Here is a 22,717-nt window from a genome sequence, read left to right on the forward strand (position 1 = left end):
GCAAGAAGTGCCGTACTTTTTCTGTGAGCACAGCTGCGCATCCCTCTTGATATTCAAATTGTTGGCTCAAATGGATTCTCTTGAAAACCTACACTGATGATGCCGATTGGTTGCTCAACACAGGCTTTGGGGACTTCTACGGGTTAGAGAGGCGGACTGTTCCCGTCACTTGAGTGTGACTGGCCTCTCTTGACTGTCTTGCTATCCTATCCTGCAGGGCTGGGGCCGTGGGGAGGAAGGATGGAGAAATCAGGAACTCCAGCCAGGAAACGCTGCCTGAAGAGAATTTCAGGTGGGTCGACGATGTTGTTCTCCCCCATCTGAAATGCCCTGTTGACCTAAATGTTAGCTCGTTTGTCACCAATGCTTAGCAAACACCGATGTGCCAGGCACATTCACGGGAGTGTGGAGAAAGCTAGAGATGACCGGGTGAATCCTATGGATCTGTGTCTTAACAGGTGATTCTGGTGCCACTCAAGTTGGAGTATTACTGTGTTAGGCCACCAGATAGAGAAGGCTGGTGGCTTCTATTAGAATTACTATTCATTCATTCATTTCAGGTTAGAGGAGGGTTCCTACTCTTCTTCGGGGATGGCAGGGGCCAGGGTCTGGGGAGGCCAGCCTCAGAGAAGCAACAGTTGCCACCGATCCCGTGCAAGACTCTGGGAGAGTCACGGTCCTGCTTCCTGCTTGGCTATGCAGTCCCTGCAGGGATGGGCAGGGGCCTCCCCGATGATGTCCAGGCTTACCTGCAGGGTCTAAGGGTTCTCAGCCTGGGCACTATGGACATTTGGCACTGGATAACTCTTGGTTGTGGGTGGTTATGCATTTACCAGCATCCCCGGCCACTCTCCACTGTATGCCAGGAGCACCCGCCCCCCCTCCCCCCCGCCCGCTCTGCCCCGCCAAGTTATGACAATCAAAAAGGTCTCCTGAGGGATTAAATCACACCACTCCCCTCCCGTCTCCTGCTTTGAGACTGCTGGGCTTATGCTGGGAAATTCCGTTCTCAGGATAACGAGCAATGGAAAAGCCAGTGGTGTAACTGGAAGGAACGTGGGGTGTGAGGCTAGCAGCCTTGAATCTCGGCCCCTCCGATGACTGGCCACTGACTTCTTTCCCTGCCTCCTCTCCACTCCCAGTCTTCCCCAACCCCCAAAAACCACACCCCCACACACATTATTTTCATAAATGACTTTTACTTCTTTATCATTTCTCTTGACAGTAATTCTTGGCGATGTGCATATAACATGAAGGCAAGCATAACTTTCAGAAGTCATCAAAGATATGGTCTTATTGTCCTCGTTTTCTTAAACCATTAAAATATTTTCATTTATAAAAATTAATCTAAATATAAATATTGACACTGAAGATCAAAATCACTTGATGACAAAATAATTCTTCCGAAACTATAACATATGCTTATGGTTTTTAATAGTAAATTAAATCTTTGCACTTATTTGGCACAAGGAAACCTTTATAAAATTTCAAACGCCATAGAGCAGGCTTCTTCTTTTTTTTCTTTTTGTTTATTTTTTTGTTTTTGTTTTTTGCAAGGCTTACACAGTACACATTTTTGTCAAAGAAAACTGAATATTAACACTGGAACACACCGATAGTTGCTTTTCATGCCTCTTAAAGGAAACATTCGATTTGGAACTCAGATCTTTTGTTGTTGTTGTTGTGTTTTTAAAATTTGTATTTGTCTGCTTTGAGTCATACCAACAGAACAAAAAGCCAAGATTTACTGTGTTTCAAAGAAGTCACTTCTGTTGGATAGCACATACACAGGATCAGCAAAGGGTGTCACCGGAAGATAGGTAGATCGCATCAGGAATGGATCGGAACACACATTTCAGCAGCAAATCAGGTCTGGCAATGTGTGTAGCAGCAAAAGAAGGTAGAAGTTGAAACCAACGCAGGGTGAGGCTTTGGGGAGGCATTCCGATGACAGTTGGCTTAGAGGTGTGACTTTGGCAAACTAATCTCTCTGGCCCCCTCAGTTTCCAAGTCTGAAAAGTGGGGATACCTACTGAAGAGGGTTGCTCCGAGGATGAAAATGAGAAGAAACTGCCTTCCTCAAAGCAGTCACTTAAAACATTTCGGTCAAACTATCCCCTTGCCCCCCATCGTTTGCTCTCTTCCTAAGATTCAGAATGTCTCAGGGACAAATTTTAACAAAGGCTGTAAATGCTCAGTTCATTGAGCGGAATTCTGCTCCACTGGCTTTTACAAGCACACTCTACACGGTCATGCCTTCGAGACCACAAACGTGGAGCACGTGTCGGCTCGTGTGTCTGTTAAACTCACAGTTTGTCCTTGCTTTTTTCATGCCTGTGAGCTTTCCCAGGCTATTCTTTTAACCATTTTTTTCCTTTCAGGTCATCCTACTACTTTTGCCGAATTATCTACTGGGAAATAAATTCTGGAGGACATTTTCTCATGTGGTTAGAATCCACTTAGACGCGGCCATCACTAAGCTGCATCACGTGGATTCCAGACAGCGCCCCAAAGTTAAGCCAATGGTGAGCTTTCTCAAGCTCCTCTCCCCTTCACAGTGGGGAACCTGTCAGTGAGTCCAAGGAGAAACCTTAAACTCTCCATGAGACCTCGATTCAGAGAGACCTGGGCCTGGCGTGGGTGAGTCAGAACTTTCCATTCCGTGGTGTGTGATTGCAAAGCGATGGAAATGACTGGGCCACTGGTTACGGTCGTGTGGTGTGGGGAGAGGGGTAGCTAGGAGCTTCCCAGGAAGGAGGCGGCTGAAGGGAGACCTGCATCCTTGCCGGGTGCGCGCTCCCCAGATGGGACGGTCCGGATGTTCACTGCGGGGACATCTGCACGTTTTTCCTTAGCGTTTGTGGGACAAACGTGGTTTTGAGAGATTAGTAAGAACTGGTGCTGAATTAAACGATAATCTCCATCTCCCTTCTTTCCACCCCCCCCGCCCCCCCAGCTCCCAACGGTTCTCCTTTGGACAAATAACTATTGACATATAATTTCAGTTGAATCAAAGGGATTAAAAAAAAAGAGAGATCTTAAAGACAACACACAGTAGCGAAGCGAACACGGAGAAGATGCGTCTTTTGAACAGGGAGCTCTGTTGTTGGAAGCCAGCGTCTCGGTTTTCTGTCTTGGATTCCCCTGGGAGCCTAAGGCAGCGAGTGGGCAAGACCGCAGTGCTCAAGTCTGGGGCTGCTTTCTGGGTGAGGTATCAGGACAGCCCTGTGCAGTGGTGCACTATGGCCCCCCCAAGCCCCCTCCTCGGGTGGAAATCGGTACAGTATTGGATGGCTGTTGGGTCAAGGCACTGTCGTGTACGGCCGGAGGCAGTGGGTCACTGGCAGTGGAGCTCCGTGGCACTAATACATCACAGCAGACGCCAGACTGGGCTCCTACGGCGAGACAATGAGCGCATGGTCATCAGCCACTTGGCAAGGGCAAGAAGAGGCAATTAAAAATGTCTCCTGCTTTTTTTCTTTTTTTTTCTTTTTAAATAGGCTTCGCACCCAACATGGAGCCCAATGCAGGGCTTGAACTCAAGACCCTGAGATCAAGACCTGAGCTGAGATCAACAGCTGGATGCTTAGCCGACTGAGCCACCCAGGTGCCCCTGTTTTCTATATCATAAAAAATGTTTGTGCTCGTTGACTGGGAATATTTAATTATTTAAAAAATGATACTTAAAAAAAAGTTTATTTTGGAGAGAAAGAGGGGTGCACCTGCATGCACATGAGCAGGTGAGGAGCAGAGAGAGAGAGGGAGAGAAGGAGAATGCTAAGCAGGCTCGAAGCCACGAACTATGAGATCATGACCTGAACCAAAACGGAGTCGGACACTCAACCGACTGAGCCACTCAGGCACCCCAAAAGTGATGCATTTTTTACTTGTACTTTTTAAAAAAGTATTTATTTTTGAGACAGAGGGAGACAGAGCACAAGCAGGGGAGGGGCACAGAGACAGACAGAGGGTCCGAAGCAGGCTCCCAGCTGGCAGCAGAGAGCCCGAAGTGGGGCTTGAACTCACAAACTCATGAGATCATGACCTGAGCCTAAGTCGGATGCCCAAGCTACTGAGCCACCCAGGTGCCCCTACCTGTACTTTTTAATCTGTCTGAAATTTATTTGGCATGTGGAATACAGCAGTTATTTAATTTGATTCCCTTCCCATTACCACCCCCATGGCCAATTTCCTATGTTCAGAGTCTCTTGTGGTTTGCTTCCCTCTCTTCTCTTCCCACCCCCACTTCCTTAAGTTCATGTGTTTTGTTTCTTAAATTCCATGTATGAGTGAAATCATACAGTATTTGTCTTTCTCTGATTGACTTGTTTCGCTTAGCAGAATACATTCTAGCTCCATCCACATTGTTGCAAATGGCGAGATTTCATTCTTTTCGATGGCTGAGTAATCTTCCATTGTGTATATAAACCACATCTTCTTTATCCATTCATCAGTTGATGACATTTGGGCTCTTTCCCCAGTTTGGCTATTGTTGATATGAGGAACCTCCATACTATTCTCCAGAGTGGCTGCACCAGTTTGCATTCCCACCAACAGTGCAAGAGGGTTCCCCTTTCTCTACATCCTTGCCAACACCTGTTGTTTCTTGTGTTGTTAATTTTAGCCATTCTGACAGGTGTGAGGTGGTATCTCATCGTGGTTTTGATTTGTATTTCCCTGATGATGAGTAGTGTTGAGCATCTTTTCATGGGTCTGCTGGCCATCTGCATGTCTTCTTTGGACAAGTGTCTCTTCATGTCTTCTGCTCATTTCTTCACTGGGTTATTTGTTTTTTGGGTGTTGAGTTTGGTAAGTTCTTTATAGATTTTGGATACTAACCCTTTATCAGATCTGTCATTTGCAACTCTCTTCTCCCATTCCATAGACTGCCTTTTAGTTTTGTTGTTTTCTTCGCTGTGCAGAAGTTTTTATTTTTATAAAGCCCCAGTAGTTCACGTTTGCTTTGGTTTCCCTTGCCTTCGGCAATGTGTCTAGTAAGAAGTTGCTGCGGCCGAGGTCAAAGAGGTGGCTGCCTCTCTTCTCCTCTAGGATTTTGATGGTTTCTTGTCTCACACTTAGGTCTTTCATCCATTTTGGATTTATTTTTGTGTATGGTGTAAGAAAGTGGTCCTATTTCATTCTTCTGCATGTTGTTGCCCAGTTTTCCCAACACCATTTGTTGAAGAGACTGTCCTTTTTTCTATTGGATATTCTTTCCTGCTTTGTTGAAGATTCGTTGGCCATATAGTCGTGGGTCCACTTTTGGGTTTTTGATAACATTCCTCTGCTCTATGTGTCTGTTTTTGTGCTTGTACCGTATTGTCTTGATGATCACAGCTTTGTAATATGGCTTGAAATCCACAATTGTGAGGCCTCCAGTTTTGTTTTTCTTTTTCAGGATTGCTTTGGCTATTTGGGGTCTTTTGCGATTCCATACAAATTTTAAGATTGTTCTAGCTCGGTGAAAAATGCTGGTAGTATTTTGATAGGGATTGCATTAAATGTGTAGATTGCTTTGGGTAGTATAGACGTTTATTTATTTATTTTTAAAAGAACATTTATTTGTTTATTGTTTATTTATTTTTGAGAGCGGGGAGGGGCAGAGGGGGGAGACAGAAAAGCAGGATCCCCGCTAACAGCCTCATGCGAGGCCCGAACTCACAAACTGTGAGATCATAACCTGAACCAACGTCGAACACTTCACCAACTGAGCCTCTCAGGCAGCCGGGGGAGTACAGACGTTTGAACAATGTTTGTCCTTCCAATCCATAAGCATGGAACGCTTTTCCATTTCTTTGTTGCCCTCTTCAATTTCTTTCGTAAGTGTCTTATAGTTTTCAGCGTACAGATCCTTTACCTCTGCAGTTAGATTTATTCCTGGGTATCTTATTGTTTTTGGTGCAATTGCAAAAGGGAGTTCCTAATACTTTAAAACAAATCAAAAACACATTCTCAGATATGCCTGTACCTCTTCTGAGCCTTCTTTTCCACTGACCATTTTTTATAGCTTTTAATTTGTTTTAAAATCTCGCAGGAGGGGCGCCTGGGTGGCTCAGTCGGTTGAGCGTCCGACTTCGGCTCAGGTCATGATCTCATGGTTCGTCAGTTCAAGCCCCGCGTCAGGCTCTGTGCTGACAGCTCGGGGCCTGGAGCCTGCTTCGGATTCGGTCTCTGTCTCTGTCTCTCTCTGATCCTCCCTTGCTCAACATTCTGTCTCTCTCTCAAAAATAAATAAAGATTAAAAAAAATCTAGCAGGAAAATCACTTTAATTTTGCAAAAATGCTTTTGTCTATTCTTTGAGTCATTCTTTCAGGAACTTTAGTTCGAAAGAAAGTCCCACTGAGAGCTTTATGAGAATTGGATTAAGCTACAAATTAATTTGGGAAGAAATGACTTTTCTTGTTGAACTACTGATGTAGCTGAGTAATCAATACCTCAGTCTTAAAGGTGTCCTTGCATTTCTGTAAAAGTTACTGCTGCAGTTAACTCGCTGATGCGTTATGTAGTAAGCTGCGTGTGTGTACATGTGAAGAAGGAGAGCTGTTGTGTGGGGTGTGTGTGCACGCGTGTGTGTGTGAGCAGGCACGAAACACGTGCGCACACGTACGTGCAGCTTCACAACACGAATCTTTCAGTTTTCAAGTTTTTTTAAGCGTTCCGGAGTACTTTATATCGCCTGGAATTAATTTCTGCTTAAAAAATCTATCCCTGAGGGGCGTCTGGGTGGCTCAGTTGGTTAAACCTCCCGCTCTTGATCTTGGCTCAAGTCATGACCTCACTTTGGTTCATGGGATTGAGCCCTGAGTCCAGTTCTGTGCTGTCAGCATGGAGCCTACTTGGGATTCTCTCTCTCCCCTTCCCTCTGCTCCTCCCTTGCTTGCGATCTCTCAAAATTAATAAACTTAAAAAATTTATCAGCAAAACTATTTGTCCAGTCTTTTTTTTTTTTTAAATATGTTTATTTATTTTGAGAGACAGAGAGAGAGTGAGCAAGGGAGGAGGGGCAGAGAGAGAGGGAGAGAGAGAATTCTAAGCTCTCTTGGAATGCAAGGCTTGCTCCCATGAACTGTGAGATTATGACCTGAGCCAAAATCAAGAGTCAGATGCTCAACTGACTGAGCCACCCAGGTGGCCCCAGACAATCTTTTCTTTAAGTTTTACTAAGTTTTAAGTCAGTTCTTACTAATATTCTGATGTAATTCTTATTTTATTAGAATTAAGCCTCTACAATTCATTACTATATATTTACATCGCATGGCATGTTTAAATTAAAAATTTACATCTGTTAGAGTCTCTTATTTTTATTTATTTATTTATTTTCTTGATTTGGCTTACAAAACACTCTGCTTTTTATTTTTTCGAAGAATAAGCTCTTGAACTTATGATCATTTCTATAGTTTTCTGGCTTGCATTCATTGGTTTCTGCCTTTATCTCTGATGTCTGGAATGCATCGTGTATGTGGGTGGACGTGCTTTCTAACTTCCAAGTAGAGTTTCTGTGTATTTTAAGTTTTGTTCCAATTTGCTAGGTTTGCTCTGTCACTTCTGGTGGTCTAGGCACATGTGGCTCTTTAGATTAATTAAAATGAGTGAAATTTAAAAAATCAGTTCCTTCGAGGCAGTAGCCACATTTCAAGGGCCCAACAGCCACATGTGGCTGGCGGCTGCCATATTGTACACCACACAGAGAACATATCCGTCATTTTGGAGAGCTCTGCATGACAGCGCGGCTGGAGAGTCTCTCTTTTTCACATGCTTTCATTTGTACTTAATTTTTAAAAAAATGTTTATTTTTGAGAGACAGAGAGAGAGAGCACACACGTGTGCACAGAGGAGGGGCACAGAGAAAGGGAGACAGAGGATGCAAAGCAGGCTCTGAGCTGTCAGCACAGAGCCTGACACGGGGCTTGAACTCACAAACCGTGAGATCATGAGCTGAACTGAAGTTGGCCGCTTCACCAGCTGAGCCACCCGGGCTCCTCGTAATTTGTGTTTATTTTTGGCATATTTGGGCTTCCCAGGGCTGCTAAGGGAATTTTAAAGTCACCAGCCATGGCACAATAAATTGTATCACCTTTGCATGCTGAATCAAGAAAGGCTCAGGACTTACCTATTTATTTTTTAAAGTTTACTTGTTTATTTTGAGAGAGACAGAGACAGTACAAGTGGGAGAGGGACAGAGAGAGGGAGAGAGAGAATCCCAAGCAGGCTCCACACTGTCAGCACAGAACCCGATGTGGGGCTCAAACTCACGAACCATGAGATCATGACCTGAGCTGAAACCAAGAGTCAGACGCTTAACTGACTGAGCCACCCAGGCACCCCGATTTTTTTTAAATCAAAATTAAAACATCCTCCTTCCCCGTTTTCTCCAAATGTTTTTCTCTTGGATTCTACTTTGTTTGAAAGTGATATTGCTGTTTTTTGTTTGCATTTCTTTAGGAAATATTGTCCATTCTTTCATTTTTAACCTCGCTGTATTATCTAAAGGTAACTTATTTTTCAAAATAATCTGAGGTGAACTTAGGTGATGTAACATTAACCATTTTATTATTTTATTTTATTTTATTTTATTATTTTATTTTATTATGTTGAGGGAGAGATAGAGCATGAGCAGGGGAGAAGGGCAAAGAGGAAGGGAGAGAGAGAGAGGGAGAGAGAGAGAGAATCTTAAGCAGGCTCCCCTCTCAGTGTGGGGCCTGATCTCACTACCCTGAGATCATGACCTGAGCCGACATTAAGAGTTGGACTCTCGGGGCACCTGGGTGGCTCAGTCGGTTGAGTGACCGACTTCGGCTCAGGTCATGATCTCACAGTCCACGAGTTCGAGCCCCACGTCGGGCTCTGTGCCGACAGCTCGGGGCCTGGAGCCTGCTTCCGATTCTGTGTCTCCCTCTCTCTCTGCCCCAACCCCACTCATGCGCTGTCTCTCTCTGTCTCAAAAATAAATAAAACATTAAAAAAAAAAAAAAAGAGTTGCACTCTCAACGGACTGAGCCACCCACACGCCCCAACATTAACCATTTTAAAGTGAACAGTCCAGTGGCATTTAGTACATTCACCATGTTGTGCAGCCATTGTTTGAAAACCTCCTGTCCCTCTAAAGTAAAACCTCCTATCCGCCGAGTGGCTTCTTCCGACGGCCCCTCCCTACAGCCCTTGGCACCCCCTGATCTGTGTTCTGTCTCTATGAAAGGTAATTTATTTGTAACTCTCTTATTTATAACAGATTCCTTCCCTGACCCCAATGGTCTGCCCTTTTAAGTGCGTAATGCATCTTTTTCACTCTTTGAAGTAACGCTCTGACGGCCAGGAGCAAAGTGACTGGACTTTAAAAGGTCGAGGGTAACGGCTGAGCAGTGAAGAAAAGCTAGCGGGCAGCGCTGTTGCCATGGGGTGCCTGAGAGACGCAGTAATCCGGAACCCCAAAGGGCACGCCCCCCATTACATCATTACCTGGTGCTCCGCACTCAGAGCACAGGGACGGTGGGGGTGGGGAGGGGGGAGGAAGGGGAAGGGAGGGAGGGGCGAGGCATAAAAGACAACAGAACAAACTGGCCCTTGCTCTAATCCTGTCACTCAGACATCATCTGCCCTCAGCATTTTGGTACCACTGAGGCAGTTTAGCTGGATTATCACTTCCCGTATCAACAGCACCAAGCCTTTGCCCAAATCTGAAGCATGTGTTGGTGTTCAGGCCAACAGTCCGTTAGCCCTCTTTACGTGATCGCCTCTTTACGTGCCAATGATGTCCTGTCCCTCCCTTTGCATTTAGGGGCAGCTGCTGGCTTTTCTCAGGAGCACAACAAGTAATTCAGGGCTAAGAAGACATTTAAGGAAGAGTGAATTTGGATCAAAAACAGGAGAAAGACTCTGGCACCTCAACCAGACCTTGACGTTCCCATGTACGTATTTTTACTTCTCTCGGATCAAACCCCACAAGGAGCTGGATGTACGGCTGAGAGGACGTATCCACGTATCAAAGAGGTGAGCGGTACCGGGCAGGGTGCTCATCACTTCTCACTGCACCCCCGCCCCCGCCCGTCTCCCCAGCCAACGGACCATGAAACCATCCACGGAGGATGCTTCCTGGGGCTCTGACGGGGGAGCTGCAGACGGAAGGGCCACAGACTGGAGGCACCGTCGGCAGTGGAAGCGATGGGCACTGAGACAGGGCTGACTTACCATCAAATCCTTGGTGGTGCTTTTCCTTTCATTAGTCCTGTTTGTCAAGGAGCCTTGGAGAAGGAAGTTGCGGTTAAATGTTTTAATGGTGGTCACTGAAGATGCCTCAATGTTTTCGGCTAAAAGGAAACACATGGAAGTAAGTGGTACCCAGGAGCGGGGCCGAGTGTTGAGGAAGAAAGACCAGGTGTCCCCATCACCCAGATTTTTGCTCTAGACTTGGCATCTCATTGCAGTCCACAGGTCTGACGGTAGAATCTCTAAATTTTGTGTCTATGTTTATGATGTGCACCAAATGAACTCAAGAATTGTTAGCGGCTTTCCAGGAAAAGGTAGCTTGGAGATAACTGAACATAGTTCGTAAATCCTTATTTGCAGTTCTGGACTATAAAAGGCTCTAAAGACAAAATCTTTATAACTTTGGGGCCAAAACTGTCTGATGGGAAACCCTGACTTAAACTGACATGTGGCCATTTAAAATCCTGGTCCATCCCACCCAGTGTGAACATTCTCGAGCTTTGCTGAAAGGATTTAATGTGTTTATCAGAGGCTTCCCCAGACACCAGAGGGAGGGGACTGTTATGAAATATACAGTACATGTACCGTCTTAGCTTTCTGATGTCCAACACGTCCTAAAACATATATTTATCCAAGGGTTTCAGATAAGGGACCGTGGATCTGTAATAAATTGTAATTGTATAGGGTCTCATGGAATATGAAGTAGGCATTCAATAAATGTTTGTTGAAGAAAAGATCGGTGGAACCAAGACTCAAACATCTATCTTCTGTCTGTTCTTCTACTTTGTAGATCTAAATTTCTGGTTTGGCATCATCGTCAACAGCTCCTAAATCCAGGGAAAGTGTTCAAAATGCCCAGTGGATGAGGATGCCACCCCGGCATTGCTGGACTCCCTTCTGGGCGGGGCGCTGTGTTAGATGCTTTCGGTGTCCTGCCCACGTTTCCCTGACATCACCACACATTCTGTCATTCGGCACATTCTGGAAGCATGTGACCACAAGCACCGTCACTCCCTTGGCTCATGCGTGGGGTGGGGCAGAAGTACCAGGGAATTAATGCCTCCCCACCCCCACCGGAAACCTCAGGGGCTGAGGGCTGACAGCTGATATCCTCAGCTTCCTGTTCTTTGGGCAGGAAACTCTGAGGTGCAGTCAATACTGTCTCCCAGAAGTCCCCAGCAGGATTCAGCCTCATTTGCCCAGAGAAGTAAGCTATGAACTAAATTGCACTGTACCGGGGTGCCTGGGTGGCTCAGTCTGACTCCCGATTTCAGCTCCGGTCATGATCTCGCGGTTCATGAGTTCGAGCCCTGCATCGGGCTCTGTGCTGACAGTGCGGAGCCTGCTTGGGGATTCTCTCTCCTCCTCTCTCTCTCTCTCTCTCTCTCTGCCCTTTCCCCACTTGCACACACACACACTCTCTCTCTAAATTAATAAATAAACATTAAAAAAAAGACATTGGACTGTACTGATTTAATTTCCTTCCCTGAATCATTTCTCTCTTTTCCTACCACGATTTCTTGCAATCACGTTCCAAATCATATCCTTGTCCATGGATCTGCTTCTTGGGGGGGATTCAAGTCAAGACAGATTCTCCACAAGAGCACTTCTAGGTAAGAACTCCCCGTTAGGTCTGGGTCTCAAACTCAGATCACCAAGTCACTCAAAGTCAGCCTTAATTCTTTGATAGCTCTGCTACTGTTTTCCTTTAAGCACACCTTTCACTGGTGGGGCAGGCAGTTTCCTCCTCTGCTGCCTTGATGTGTCTATGGTTTGTACCTACAAACAGAACACAGCAATCAATATGCCTTTGCAAAGCCAAAGATACATTATCTTCCAAATTTTCCAGGTGGTGCAATATTCCAACAGAGGGAGTGAGGGACAAACGCACCTGGTTCCTTTGCTTCTGATCGCGTTTTCTTGTGAGGCGGACACACGGTGCTATGTTTAATCCTGCAATGGTCAGGGCTGAAATCCGGCTCTCAATATCAGAAATCTTAATGCAACAGAAAGACAGAATTGGTAGGCGAAAAAGCACAGGAGGGGAGGAGCTTTGCTAAAAGTGTCAGGAACCTCGGGGCATCTGGGTGGCTCAGTCGGTTAAGCGTTGGACTTCGGCTCAGGTCTCGATCTCACAGTTTGTGGGTTCGAGCCCCGCGTCGGGCTCCATGCTGACAGCTCAGAGCCTGGAGCCTGCTTCGTTTTCTGTGTCTCCCTCTCTCTCTGCCCCTCCCGTTCGCCCTCTGTCTCTCGCTCTTAAAAATAATAAAAAAAATTAAAAAAAGTGTTAGGAATCTATAAAGATTAAATCTGCCTTTATGTATACTCATTTACTCAACTTGCTTTTTTTTAAGATTTTATTTTTTAAGTAACCTTTACACACAACGTGGGGCTCGAACTCACAACCCTGAGATCAAGAATCCCGTGCTCTACTGACTGAGCCAGCCAGGTGCCCCTCATTCATTCAACTTCTACGAGGCCCTTCTCTATCTAGTGCCATAGTAAAAAAACAGCATAGGTTTTTCTTTGTAAATTTACATGTCTAGCTTGGTAGCTCCAGACTGTATCAACACCCTTGTCAGAGTATTTCTGGGGATAAATGGAAGCCTGGGGCATGATGGGAACCGTGGCCCAGGGCCTCCTGGCTCAGCCCGGGGGCGGAGGGTGTGAAAGGTGGTCAGGGAAGGCTTCTATAGCAGGCAACACTTGATGTGAACTTTGAAAGGCAGGTATGATTTAGAGGCCCTTCCATCTCCCATGACTCCATGAATCAAAACCGCAGAGCACCGGCTCTTAGGAGGGAGGTCCAACAGCCCCTGGTTCGAGTCCGTTTCTTTCACTAAAAGGACAAGTGCCTTGAGAAACTCCCTCTTCTCCCTGGGCGTCAGTTTCCTCGACTATAACATCAGAAGGTCAGAGAGAATTTTTTTCCCCAGCAGAGTCTTAAGGCAGATGCAGGGAGCAGGAGCCTACTCAGGGCCCAGAAAGAAGCCTGATCCATCAGGTCCCCAGGGTTGAAGAAGACAACAGTCCCTGCTCCCGGAAAAGAGCATTAGTATGTGCTGCCATCATGCGAAGCGCTTTAAATATGCGAACTCGTTCACGCTTCGCTCACGGACTCATTCGTGAACCTATGACGCAGGTACCGTGCTTTGAAAGATGGGGAGACCGTGGCTCCGAGGGTAAGTAATACGGCCAACGTTTCACAGCTGGTCTGGGGCAGAGCTCCGGATTCATGCCAACGCTCATGCTCTTGCCACACCGCCGCGTTCTCAGAGGATGTGCCGTGGGGGGACACAGGAAGAGGCCGGAGCGGGCCGGTGGAGGGGCGGCAGGAGGCAGGGGTCCCAGCCGTCTTGCTGCTCTCCCCACGCAGCCTGAGTGTTACTGGGGTGTCAGGCAGGAAACCTGAAAGGCGGCTGCAGCCAGTGTGCGTGGGCTCTGCCCTGAGGTCCCCCCTCCCTCCCCTATCCCTGCACTCTCTTGAGCTGCTCGAGACACATCTGTCCTTTAAGGGCAGACTACAGGGAGCGTGAGGCTTCCTGCTCTGACAGCGGCCCGCAGTTCGGTTCCCGGATCGAGACAAGGTCCATAAAACCGAAGGCAGGGCTGATGCCCTCCTCTGCCAATGAAGGGCACTGATGCGAGTGTCTGCGTGTCTGAAGGCAGCACCGACACGTTTCTCAGGAAGCCACACGGCGCAGGCTGGTGAAGAACGTGGCCGTGAGGTCAGAGAGGTTAAAACCCTGGCTCCATCACCTGCTAGTCATTTGACCTTGGGCAAGTGGGATAACCTTTCTGAGCCTCAGTCTCCCTAGAAATGAAAGGGGACACATCACGGAGCCCCTCGTGGAGTTGCTGGAAGGATTCATTACAATACTGAGGTCAAGCGCCCAGTACAACTTTTGGCACAAAGACAGGCTCGCTGAACACTAGGTATTATTGATAACGTTACTGTGATGTTTAAAAACGCAGAAAAACCAGGCACATTCAAACACAGAAAATGGTAGTTTGGACTCCAGGATTTTCTCCCATAAAACACGGCTCTTACAATTGAAGACCGGAGAAATCTAGAAGCAGGAATAACTAATTATCCAACATAACCCTCCCAGACACCCGCAAATAATATAACTTCTGGCTAAACCATCCAAGAAGTTATTTGCTGCAGAGTGTGCCCCAGAAAAGAGAAGATTTGATCCCACTTCCTGTAGCCTTTATGGCAAACGGATTAAAGGCTGGGTGGCACTTATGGGAAATGATTTGTATTTGGGGACAGACGCTCTTCAGTCATTCTTGCTGATAATGAATAGTTGACGGGGCCGCGTCCAAAGAGACCACACCTATAGCACACAGTGTTAACGCACCCACAGGGTGGAGAACGGGCGTGCTCACGCTCTCAAGAGTGCTTCCCGCTGTCAGTGGCGGTTGTGATTTTTGACTCTCTAAAACAAAAATCCCGGTTGCAAAAATAATTAGCATGCAAGACTGTCATCTTCTCTCTCCATAGGTGGTTTCTACTGACCCCAGTTTTCCTAGGATACAGTTTAGGGGTGCAAGGTGTCCGTCCGGGAACCAGGGGCTTATACTGAGCTTACACTGCACGTCTTACCAGCACGTCTCAAGGACCCCACTTTGAGCATCAGCGACTTAGTCCACAATCAATTCTGATCCAGAGTCAGAGGCCACGGAGATATCCATGCAAGCTGCAAACAAGTGTCTTCACAAGCTAATATCACAATGATACTATCTGTCTTACAGATAACAGCATTTCAGTTCTGAAAAGGCCATATCTAAATCATCAAAATACTGGTCTGAGAAATCTTTTCTTTCCTTCTTTCTTTTTTGTTTTTCTTCCTTTCTTTCTTTCTCTCTTTTCTTTCTTTCTTCTTTTTCTTTCCCTTTCTTCTTTGTTTTTCTTCCTTTCTCTCTCTTTTCTTTCTTCTTTTTCTTTCTTTCTTTCTTTTTTGTTTTTCTTCCTTTCTCTTTCTCTCCTTTCTTTCTTTCTTTCTTTTTTGTTTTTCTTCCTCTTTCTCTTTCTTTCTTTTTTGTTTTTCTTCCTTTCTTTCTCTTTCTTTCTTTCTTGTTTTTCTTCCTCTTTCTCTTTCTTCCTTCTTTTTTGTTTTTCTTTTCTTTCTTTTCTTTCTTTCCTTTTTGTTTTTCTTCCTTTCTTTCTCTTTCTTCTTTTCTTTCTTTCCTTTTTGTTTTTCTTCCTTTCTTTCTCTTTCTTCTTTTCTTTCTTTCTTTCTTCTTTTTTATTTTTCTTCCTCTTTCTCTTTCTTTCTTTCTTTCTTTCTTTCTTTCTTTCTTTCTTGTTTTTTGTTTTTCTTCCTTTCTTTCTCTTTCTCTTCTTTCTTTCTTTCTTTCTTTCTTTCATAAAGAAATCTACATTTTCAGTTTCACTCAGCTATTCACCCCAGTTTTATTCAAAGTGCTAAAGCCGTGTCAGATGTCAGGCACTGAAGTTACCGTGTTAAGCTAGACAGCTATAGTCATGTCCTCATGGGGCTCTTAGTGTATAGAGGGGAAAAGGGCATCAAGTAAGTCATCAGCAGTGTGATACAGGTTAGGGGAGGGTGGTCTTGAGATGGAATGGGAACCTATATAGCAAGGAGATCTGCCTGTGGGTCAGAGGATTTGCCAAAGCGGAGGGCGACAAAGGTTTAAAGAAAATTCTGATATATTATCAAGGCTATAATTTTTTAGAAGGAGGGTTGGGCGGAATCCACCCGAAAGGACCAGGCGAGTGTGCTAGGGAACTGATACAAAGGCTTTGCGGTAATTCTTGTGGAAGACGGGGTGCTCTCCCCTCGTTCACGGTGGTCCTCCATCTGGGCGGGAGGGGTTCTTACCTGGAGCTCAGCGTGGTGAACCTGGGCTGCAGCCGTGGCCACCTGGTCCTCCAGATCTGCCAGTTCGGTCTCATCGGTGCCACTGTGGATGCAGCGGGCGGCATCCTCCAGTTCACTCAGCTGGCCTTCGAGTCCATACACGGTGCCTGCCGCCAGGTACACCTGCAGAGGGGGTGCAGCCTCGAGCTCAGGATTTGGAACCAGGACTGGTGGGGTCCCTCACGGGCGCCCAGGTGATTCAGGCTCAGCACTGGGGGAAAAGCCAGGCAATGCCCCCATCTAGAAACCTTCTTCACGCTTAAATGGTAGCACGAGGTCTTACCACCCCCTCACCGTCAACTTCACCTCCCCTGCCTCAACTTTCCGGCAAGAAAAAGCAACTTATGAGTTTTGAAAATCTGATAAAATACTCCAAAGTACATGGCGTCAGCCACATAAGCTGCAAATCTGTCCGGTGATTCAAACAACCAGAATACCAAGACAGAAGAAGCAAAGAACAACTCGTGACGTGATTTTTCCAATAAAAATTTTGTTTGAGGAAAAATAAGACGAAAACAGAGAAGGAGGCAAACCATAAGAGACTCTTAAACATGGAGAACAAACTGAGGGTTGCTGGAGGGGTGTTGGGGGGGTGGGCTAAATGGATGATGGGCATTAAGGAGGACACTTGTTGGGATGAGCACTGGCTGTTATATGTGAGCGATGAATCACTAAATTCTACTCCTGAAGCCATTAGTACGCTGTATGTTAACTAACTTGAATTTAAATAAAAATTAAAAAAAAATTAAAATTAAACATTTTTTTTTTGCTTGGCATTTAGTAATTGAGAAAAATTCAGAAAACATAAAAGAGATGAAATTAATTTAAAACAACAATTGAAGACATTTCGAATGAATTATCTCTGATTGATTACCTACAGCTTGCCTGGAGCAGATGAATGAAGGGCATTAAAAGGGACCTGAAATTCATAGCAGGAAAATAGTTTATTTCTTAGAAAAAAGCGCGATGTTAAAACAAACCTGTCAACTCTATTCACCTGTCAAGGAAGACAGTTTTTTGAGAGCTACTGAAAGTTAAAGAGGAAGTCAGACGAAGGGAGTGATGTGAGGAAAAATTAAAGGGAAAAAAACGTTGACTCAGGAGTTAATGCAGCGATTGCCGTAAAAGTGGGCAAACAGAAGGTAGCATCGCTGGAATCATTCAGACCACGGAAGGCGTGAAACAAATTCCCTTCTGCCTACAGAATAACGTGGATGAAATGACCAACAACACCGGACCTCTTTGATCTAAAGAAGCTAATTACTTACGAGGGGTTTTTTGAAATTTAATCAACATCCACAAAGCTCTAAGCATGTCATTGCAGCAATTTGGAGTTGATTTGAATGAAAACACGGTGGTCACACAAGCTCTTTTAACTTGAGTTAAATAAAGCAGAGTTGGGATAAGCCAAGAGCTTGTGCACACAGGACAAGCAAGCGTTTTGCACTGAGCTACAGCGAGTGTTGCTGAGTTGGGGAAAGAACACTGAGAACCCCGTCAGTTCCTTAGCCCGATTCCTGCATCTCCATCAAAACTGGTAATTTTAGGGGCGCCTGGGTGACTCAGTTGGTTAAGCATCTGACTTCGGCTCAGGTCATGATCTCACAGTTGATGGGTTCCAGCCCCTGTCGGGCTCTGTGCTAACAACTCGGAGCCCGGAGCCTGCTTCGGATTCTGTGTCTCCTTCTCTCTGCCCCTCTCCCACTCACGTTCTGTCTTTATCTCAAAACTAAATAAACATTAAACATTTTTTAAATAATAATAAAAAAAACTTGGCAATTTTACACAACATTTCAGAGTGCAGCAAAGGCAGGTGCAAGTCTGATGAATGAGCACTGGGCTTGGCTGGGGGGCTTCCGGCACTGACTGGGGTAGTGGACGTCTGTCGTGTTAAGCGATTCATCAGTCGCATGGTGGGCCACGAATCAAATGTCTGTTGACAATTGCCATATTTCAGTTTGCCCTTAGTTGTGCATTTCTTGGTCATATGTGAGTATCAGAGAACTTGTGTTTCTAAAAGATCCTCACAGTTTAATAGAAGACATTTATTCTTTGCCTTGAAAACAAGATACACTCCTTTATTGTTTGTCACCTGAAGGAAATGATGAATATTTCAAAGCTATTTGAGTGTAGAAAACCTTAAAAATTAGTCTCTCAAAAGTTCTGAAGTTAAAAATTTCTCTTCAGAGGGAAAGAAAATTGAGGGGAGAGAGAAAGAGAGGGAGGAAGAGACAAGGAGAGAGGATAAAAGGTAAATGTATTTTGATAAGATAATTTTATTTTTTAAATTTTTATTTAATTTTAAAAAATATTTAATTTTATTTAATTAAAAAATACATAATTTTGAGAGGGAGAGAGCGAGCAGGGGAGGGGCAGAGAGAGAGGGAGACAGAGGATCTGAAGCTGGCTCTGGGCTGACAGCAGAGAGCCTGACATGGGGCTCGAACTCATGACCTGAGCTTTAGCTTTAGCTTTAGCTTAACCGACTGAGCTGCCCAGGCACCCCTTGATAAGGCAATTTTATTTTATTATTATTAAAAAAATTTTTTTTAAGTTTTATTTATTTGAGAGAGACAGAGGCAGTGTGAGTGAAGGAGGGGTGGAGAGAGAGGGAGAGAGAGAATCCCAAGCAGGCTCCTCACTGTCAGTGCAGAGCCCGAACCCATGAAACCATGAGATCATGACCTGGGCTGAAACAGAGAGTCTGACGCCCAATGGCCACCCGGGCGCCCCTGGATAATTTTAAATATAAACTTACAGTGTTGCACGGTGAAACAAAATTTGTAATTATTATTTAAATGAGACCAATAATTTGAGTGAGTGTGACAATGGGGTTAAACACAACTCAACGTGACTTGGGTCTCAAGAGCCTGGATTTTTCCAGAAACACACAAAACTCAACATCATCACACCCTACAGCTGTATCATCTCAACGGTCTCTTGTTTTGTCTTCAGCATGGTCATCCGCTAACGTTCTTTGTTTTCTCTGCCAAATCAAAGCAATATGAAATAGCTCCAAGCCTCCGAGCTCCCGTATGAAATAGCTCAGTAAGGCCAGAATGTTCGTCTTTTACTCTGTGTTCCCTGAAAGCCCGCTCTCCTGGCACGAGGGGGAAAGGAAGGTTCTGTGGTTTGGCACCGACGCGGGCTGAGCGGGAACTCACCGCCAAGGTCATGGCGCCAGAAGGGCCCGTGATGGTGATGATGGTGACGACACACATTTATGGAGCCAGGCGCTGAGCCAAGGGTTTGATGTGACGTTTCTTTACTGCTCATGGCAGTCCCTGAGGTGGGTGCTATTATAGTCACGGTGTGAAAGAGGACAACGCTGGGTCCTGAGTTCCGGTGACTTCCCCAGGCCTCGCAGCTGGGAAATGGTGCAGCTGGGATTTAAGCTCCTGGGGGCTGATGCCAATTCCCTTGCCTTTATTCACCCGGTCCTATGGTGACCTGATACTTAATCTTGCTTGCCACGTTATGTTATGACTTTTTACGTTTTGAACTCTGACCTGAAAGTTCTAGAGTTACTGTGGTTATAGATCAACATGACTTTGGCTCTGTTTCGGGGGCTAAAAAAACAAACGTTAACATTCTATAGCAGTGGAAATGTTATTCTAATCTTAAAAAAAAAAAAAACAACCAAACCAACAAAAAAACAACCCATTTGAAAACCATGAACCTGGAATTGCTGGCTGGCTAAAGGCCCACTTTCGGCAAGAACCAAGGCTACCACGTCTGTGCAATCTGTGTCTTCTCCAAGCTCCAGCCACTGATGCCCATGACCCCATGGACTGGCTCCTGGTTCAAAACGCCCTTCTCAAAGCGGGTCAGGGGACGAGAACAGGTGTTTCCTTAAGGAGGGACTTGACATAACTTTGGTCTCAAGAGGCCTTGTGGTCAAAGCCTGTAGGATGAAGAGAGTGAAACATATTTCTTTGCTGCAGGACTTCTTGGAGTCTTTAATGTGCTAATCCGTATCTCAACGATCCTAGAAAGACACTATCCGGATTGATCAAGCTGATTTGGTCTTATCGCGTCTCGTCAGACTTACCTTCCATGAAACGCATTCTAGAGAACTAAGGCTAGACAGGAACCGACAGCAATTCTTTGCTTGCTCTCGAGGGCAGGGGAGCACCTGATGGGCCAGGACCATCTCCAGGGCCACGACCTCTCCGGTGCTGTAGGGGTACCCGAGAGCCTTGAGGAGGAGGACCGACGACACCCTCTGCCCGGTCCCGGATTCTGTGGCCGAGTGGGGCCCCTCGAGGGGAAGTCCCCCGGTGTCTCCAGCCACTACCTACGCGACGGATTTGGTGTTGCCGAAAGTTACGGGGTAGTGCGAAAAGGGAAGTCGGGACTGTCCCTCTCCTGCCTCTGTGCTGGGAATGACGGGGTGCCCCAGGCTGTCTGGGAGCTCCTCAAATGGTGGCAGTGGAGGGGTGAGGCAGCTGACTCATCCCTCCTACTCGTAACCCTGCGTAAATCCACAAGATGGCCTCTGCGGGTCCCCACTGCTCACACCACAGGTCTGAGAACGGTCATGCCCGTTCTTCTGTGGACTCCTAGATCCATTTTCCACTCTTCTCTGCCCCACTCTGTTCTCAGGCTGCCCTGTGTGGACCTCATCACCCAGGCCCCCTTGTGGGGAGACACCAGCAGGAGATCAAAGGCAGGAGGAGAAAGAAGTCAGTCTCCCTTCCCCTGCTCCCTCTCTGTGTGGGCTTCTTGGTGACAGCTCCCACTAGGGGGCGATCTCCCAGGCTCCAGCTCTCCCCTGGGCTCCACTGCCCAGGGGTGGTGACCGCTTGCCCGCCTCCCCGCCGAACGCTACTCCCTGGGGGCTGCGGCATCCCTGGACCTTACCCACACTTCAGATTGTAGTCCCTTCCCGAAACTTGCCTTTCCCAGCCAAGTCCCTGCAGGTCCAGTGGAACCCTACAACCCACAGCTGTCAGTGAGAGCTTCAAACACAAGAGACGCAGGCACGCAATCCAAGGGACTGAGCTCCCCGTGGTGCACAGGGGAGGCTGGGATTGGCCCCAGGATCCCCCTGCCTGCAAGGGAGCCAAGGGCTGATTTCACAGTGCCCAGCCAGGCAGCGGGTGAGAAGTGTCAGCACAGAGAGACTAAGGGAATTCTGAAGTCCCCAAGCCCTACTCTAATTAAGTGGATTAACAAGGCACCTTGTGAAAACAGGAGATTCGCCATGTGAACGACATTTTTTTGTCATCGGAGGCAGCTCTGAAACCTTCAGAAGTATTTTTGAAGGTGAAACATTCTCGAGCCAATGTTCTCTTTCATTTCTGAGTCCCCGGGCTGGTCTGCGGTGGCCAATGTTCAGAAGGTGACAAGAGGTGTCCCCGTTGCTATTTCTGACAGTCCCCATCCCTGAGCACAAAGGAGCCAGGCAGCGAGAAAACGAGGAACGCGGGAGCCGCTCTTTAGAACACAGACAAAAGCCCCAGTTTAATTAAACCACTGCACCCAGAGGCCGGTTTAAGAATCTCCCTGCCCTTCTGCTGCTCCGCTGAATTCCATCCTGGAAACCGCAGAGCCAGACCCGCCCAGGGCTGTGATCTCTGTCTCTAAAGAGATAAAGAAAACAGCCATCCCTTCTCTGACTCAAAACCCAGAGAATTCAAAGGAACAGCTATGGAGTTTCTTCTGAGGTGCAGTTTGAAGAGCTGGGTGGGGGGAAGGGAGGAGGAGGAAGAGGCAGTTAACTCTTGGGGACCAGGAGAGGCCTCTCCCAGGACGGCGCAGGGGTGAAGTAAACTACAGACGCTGGGCAGGGGTGAGGTGCACTACAGACGGCGGCCTGCAACGCAGTCCCTGCCGGGGTTTGGGACCTCTCACATCGGCGGCTGAGTGGATGTGATTTGAACTGAAAGTGTTAAGGAACCCCAGGAAAGGAGACATAGCGTGTGATAACAGGACGTTACAAAACGAAACCCCCCACGATACCCCCTTGGAGGGCAGAAGAGGCAGGTTGTCTTCCCTTTAAGTGTGTGCCACGGGAACCCACGGTTGTCATTTAAATCTGAATATTTCACGCACTGTATTTTTTTTTTTTTTTAAATACAATACCTTGTAAAACAAACAAACGGACAAAAAAAAACCCACGCCCCTTGCCTGGTGAACCATCTCTTGACTTTCACCTTTTCACTTCTATGTGTCCAGGGGATTACGGCCACTGTAGGACCATCAGCACTGAAAGAACCGTATTATAGACGTATTTAAAGAACAGAGACCCGACGCACCAGAAGCAAAACATTTCTTCCGGAAAAAAAAAAAAAAAAAGAAAAAAAAAAAGGACTTCATTCATCTGAACCTTCTATCAGGTAACCACATTCTTTGAGCACCTCTGTGTCAGGCTCTGGGCAAGGGCTGGAGCTCGTGATGTGCAGGACCCCGGTCTTCAGGGATTCATACACCTGATTCCTAATCTGGGGGCGACTGCACCTCCGTGCATCTCCCTCTCTGATGTTTGGCAACATCTGGAGACATTTTGATGGCCACAGTTAGGAGGGTGCTGTTACCGGCATCTCGTGGGTAGGTGCTGGGGTGCTGAACATGCTCTACCGTCCAGGACGCCCTCCCCCCCCAACAAAGAATTATCGAACCC

The 22,717-nt window shown here is 46.5% G+C and overlaps 1 protein-coding gene and 1 long non-coding RNA gene across 6 annotated transcripts in view; one reads left to right on the forward strand and one right to left on the reverse strand.

Moving 5' to 3' along the window:
• Positions 1–1,179: 1,179 nt before the first annotated feature.
• MYRIP (myosin VIIA and Rab interacting protein) overlaps positions 1,180–22,717 on the reverse strand; it is a 371,862-nt gene continuing 350,324 nt past the window's right edge. For 3 of the 5 annotated variants that reach the window (XM_053903956.1, XM_053903959.1, XM_053903955.1), the window contains 5 exons: positions 16,054–16,215; positions 12,096–12,200; positions 11,923–11,983; positions 10,187–10,305; positions 1,180–3,395 (listed from right to left, as the gene is read on the reverse strand). In XM_053903956.1, the coding sequence (XP_053759931.1) occupies positions 3,363–3,395; positions 10,187–10,305; positions 11,923–11,983; positions 12,096–12,200; positions 16,054–16,215 (480 nt within the window). In that variant the 3' untranslated portion in view covers positions 1,180–3,362. Of the gene's footprint in view, positions 3,396–4,716; positions 5,927–8,554; positions 9,822–10,186; positions 10,306–11,922; positions 11,984–12,095; positions 12,201–16,053; positions 16,216–22,717 lie in introns of those variants that run through there. The other 2 variants (XM_053903958.1, XM_053903957.1) reach the window with 2 other exon arrangements.
• LOC128777345 (uncharacterized) lies at positions 9,293–11,593 on the forward strand. Its single transcript, XR_008422639.1, has 3 exons — positions 9,293–9,397; positions 9,777–10,325; positions 10,995–11,593. It is a non-coding gene; the product is annotated as an uncharacterized LOC128777345 (long non-coding RNA).

Source organism: Panthera pardus, unplaced genomic scaffold, assembly GCF_024362965.1.
Source record: "Panthera pardus isolate Hobbes unplaced genomic scaffold, ASM2436296v1 HiC_scaffold_16, whole genome shotgun sequence".
Classification (NCBI taxonomy): domain Eukaryota; kingdom Metazoa; phylum Chordata; class Mammalia; order Carnivora; family Felidae; genus Panthera; species Panthera pardus.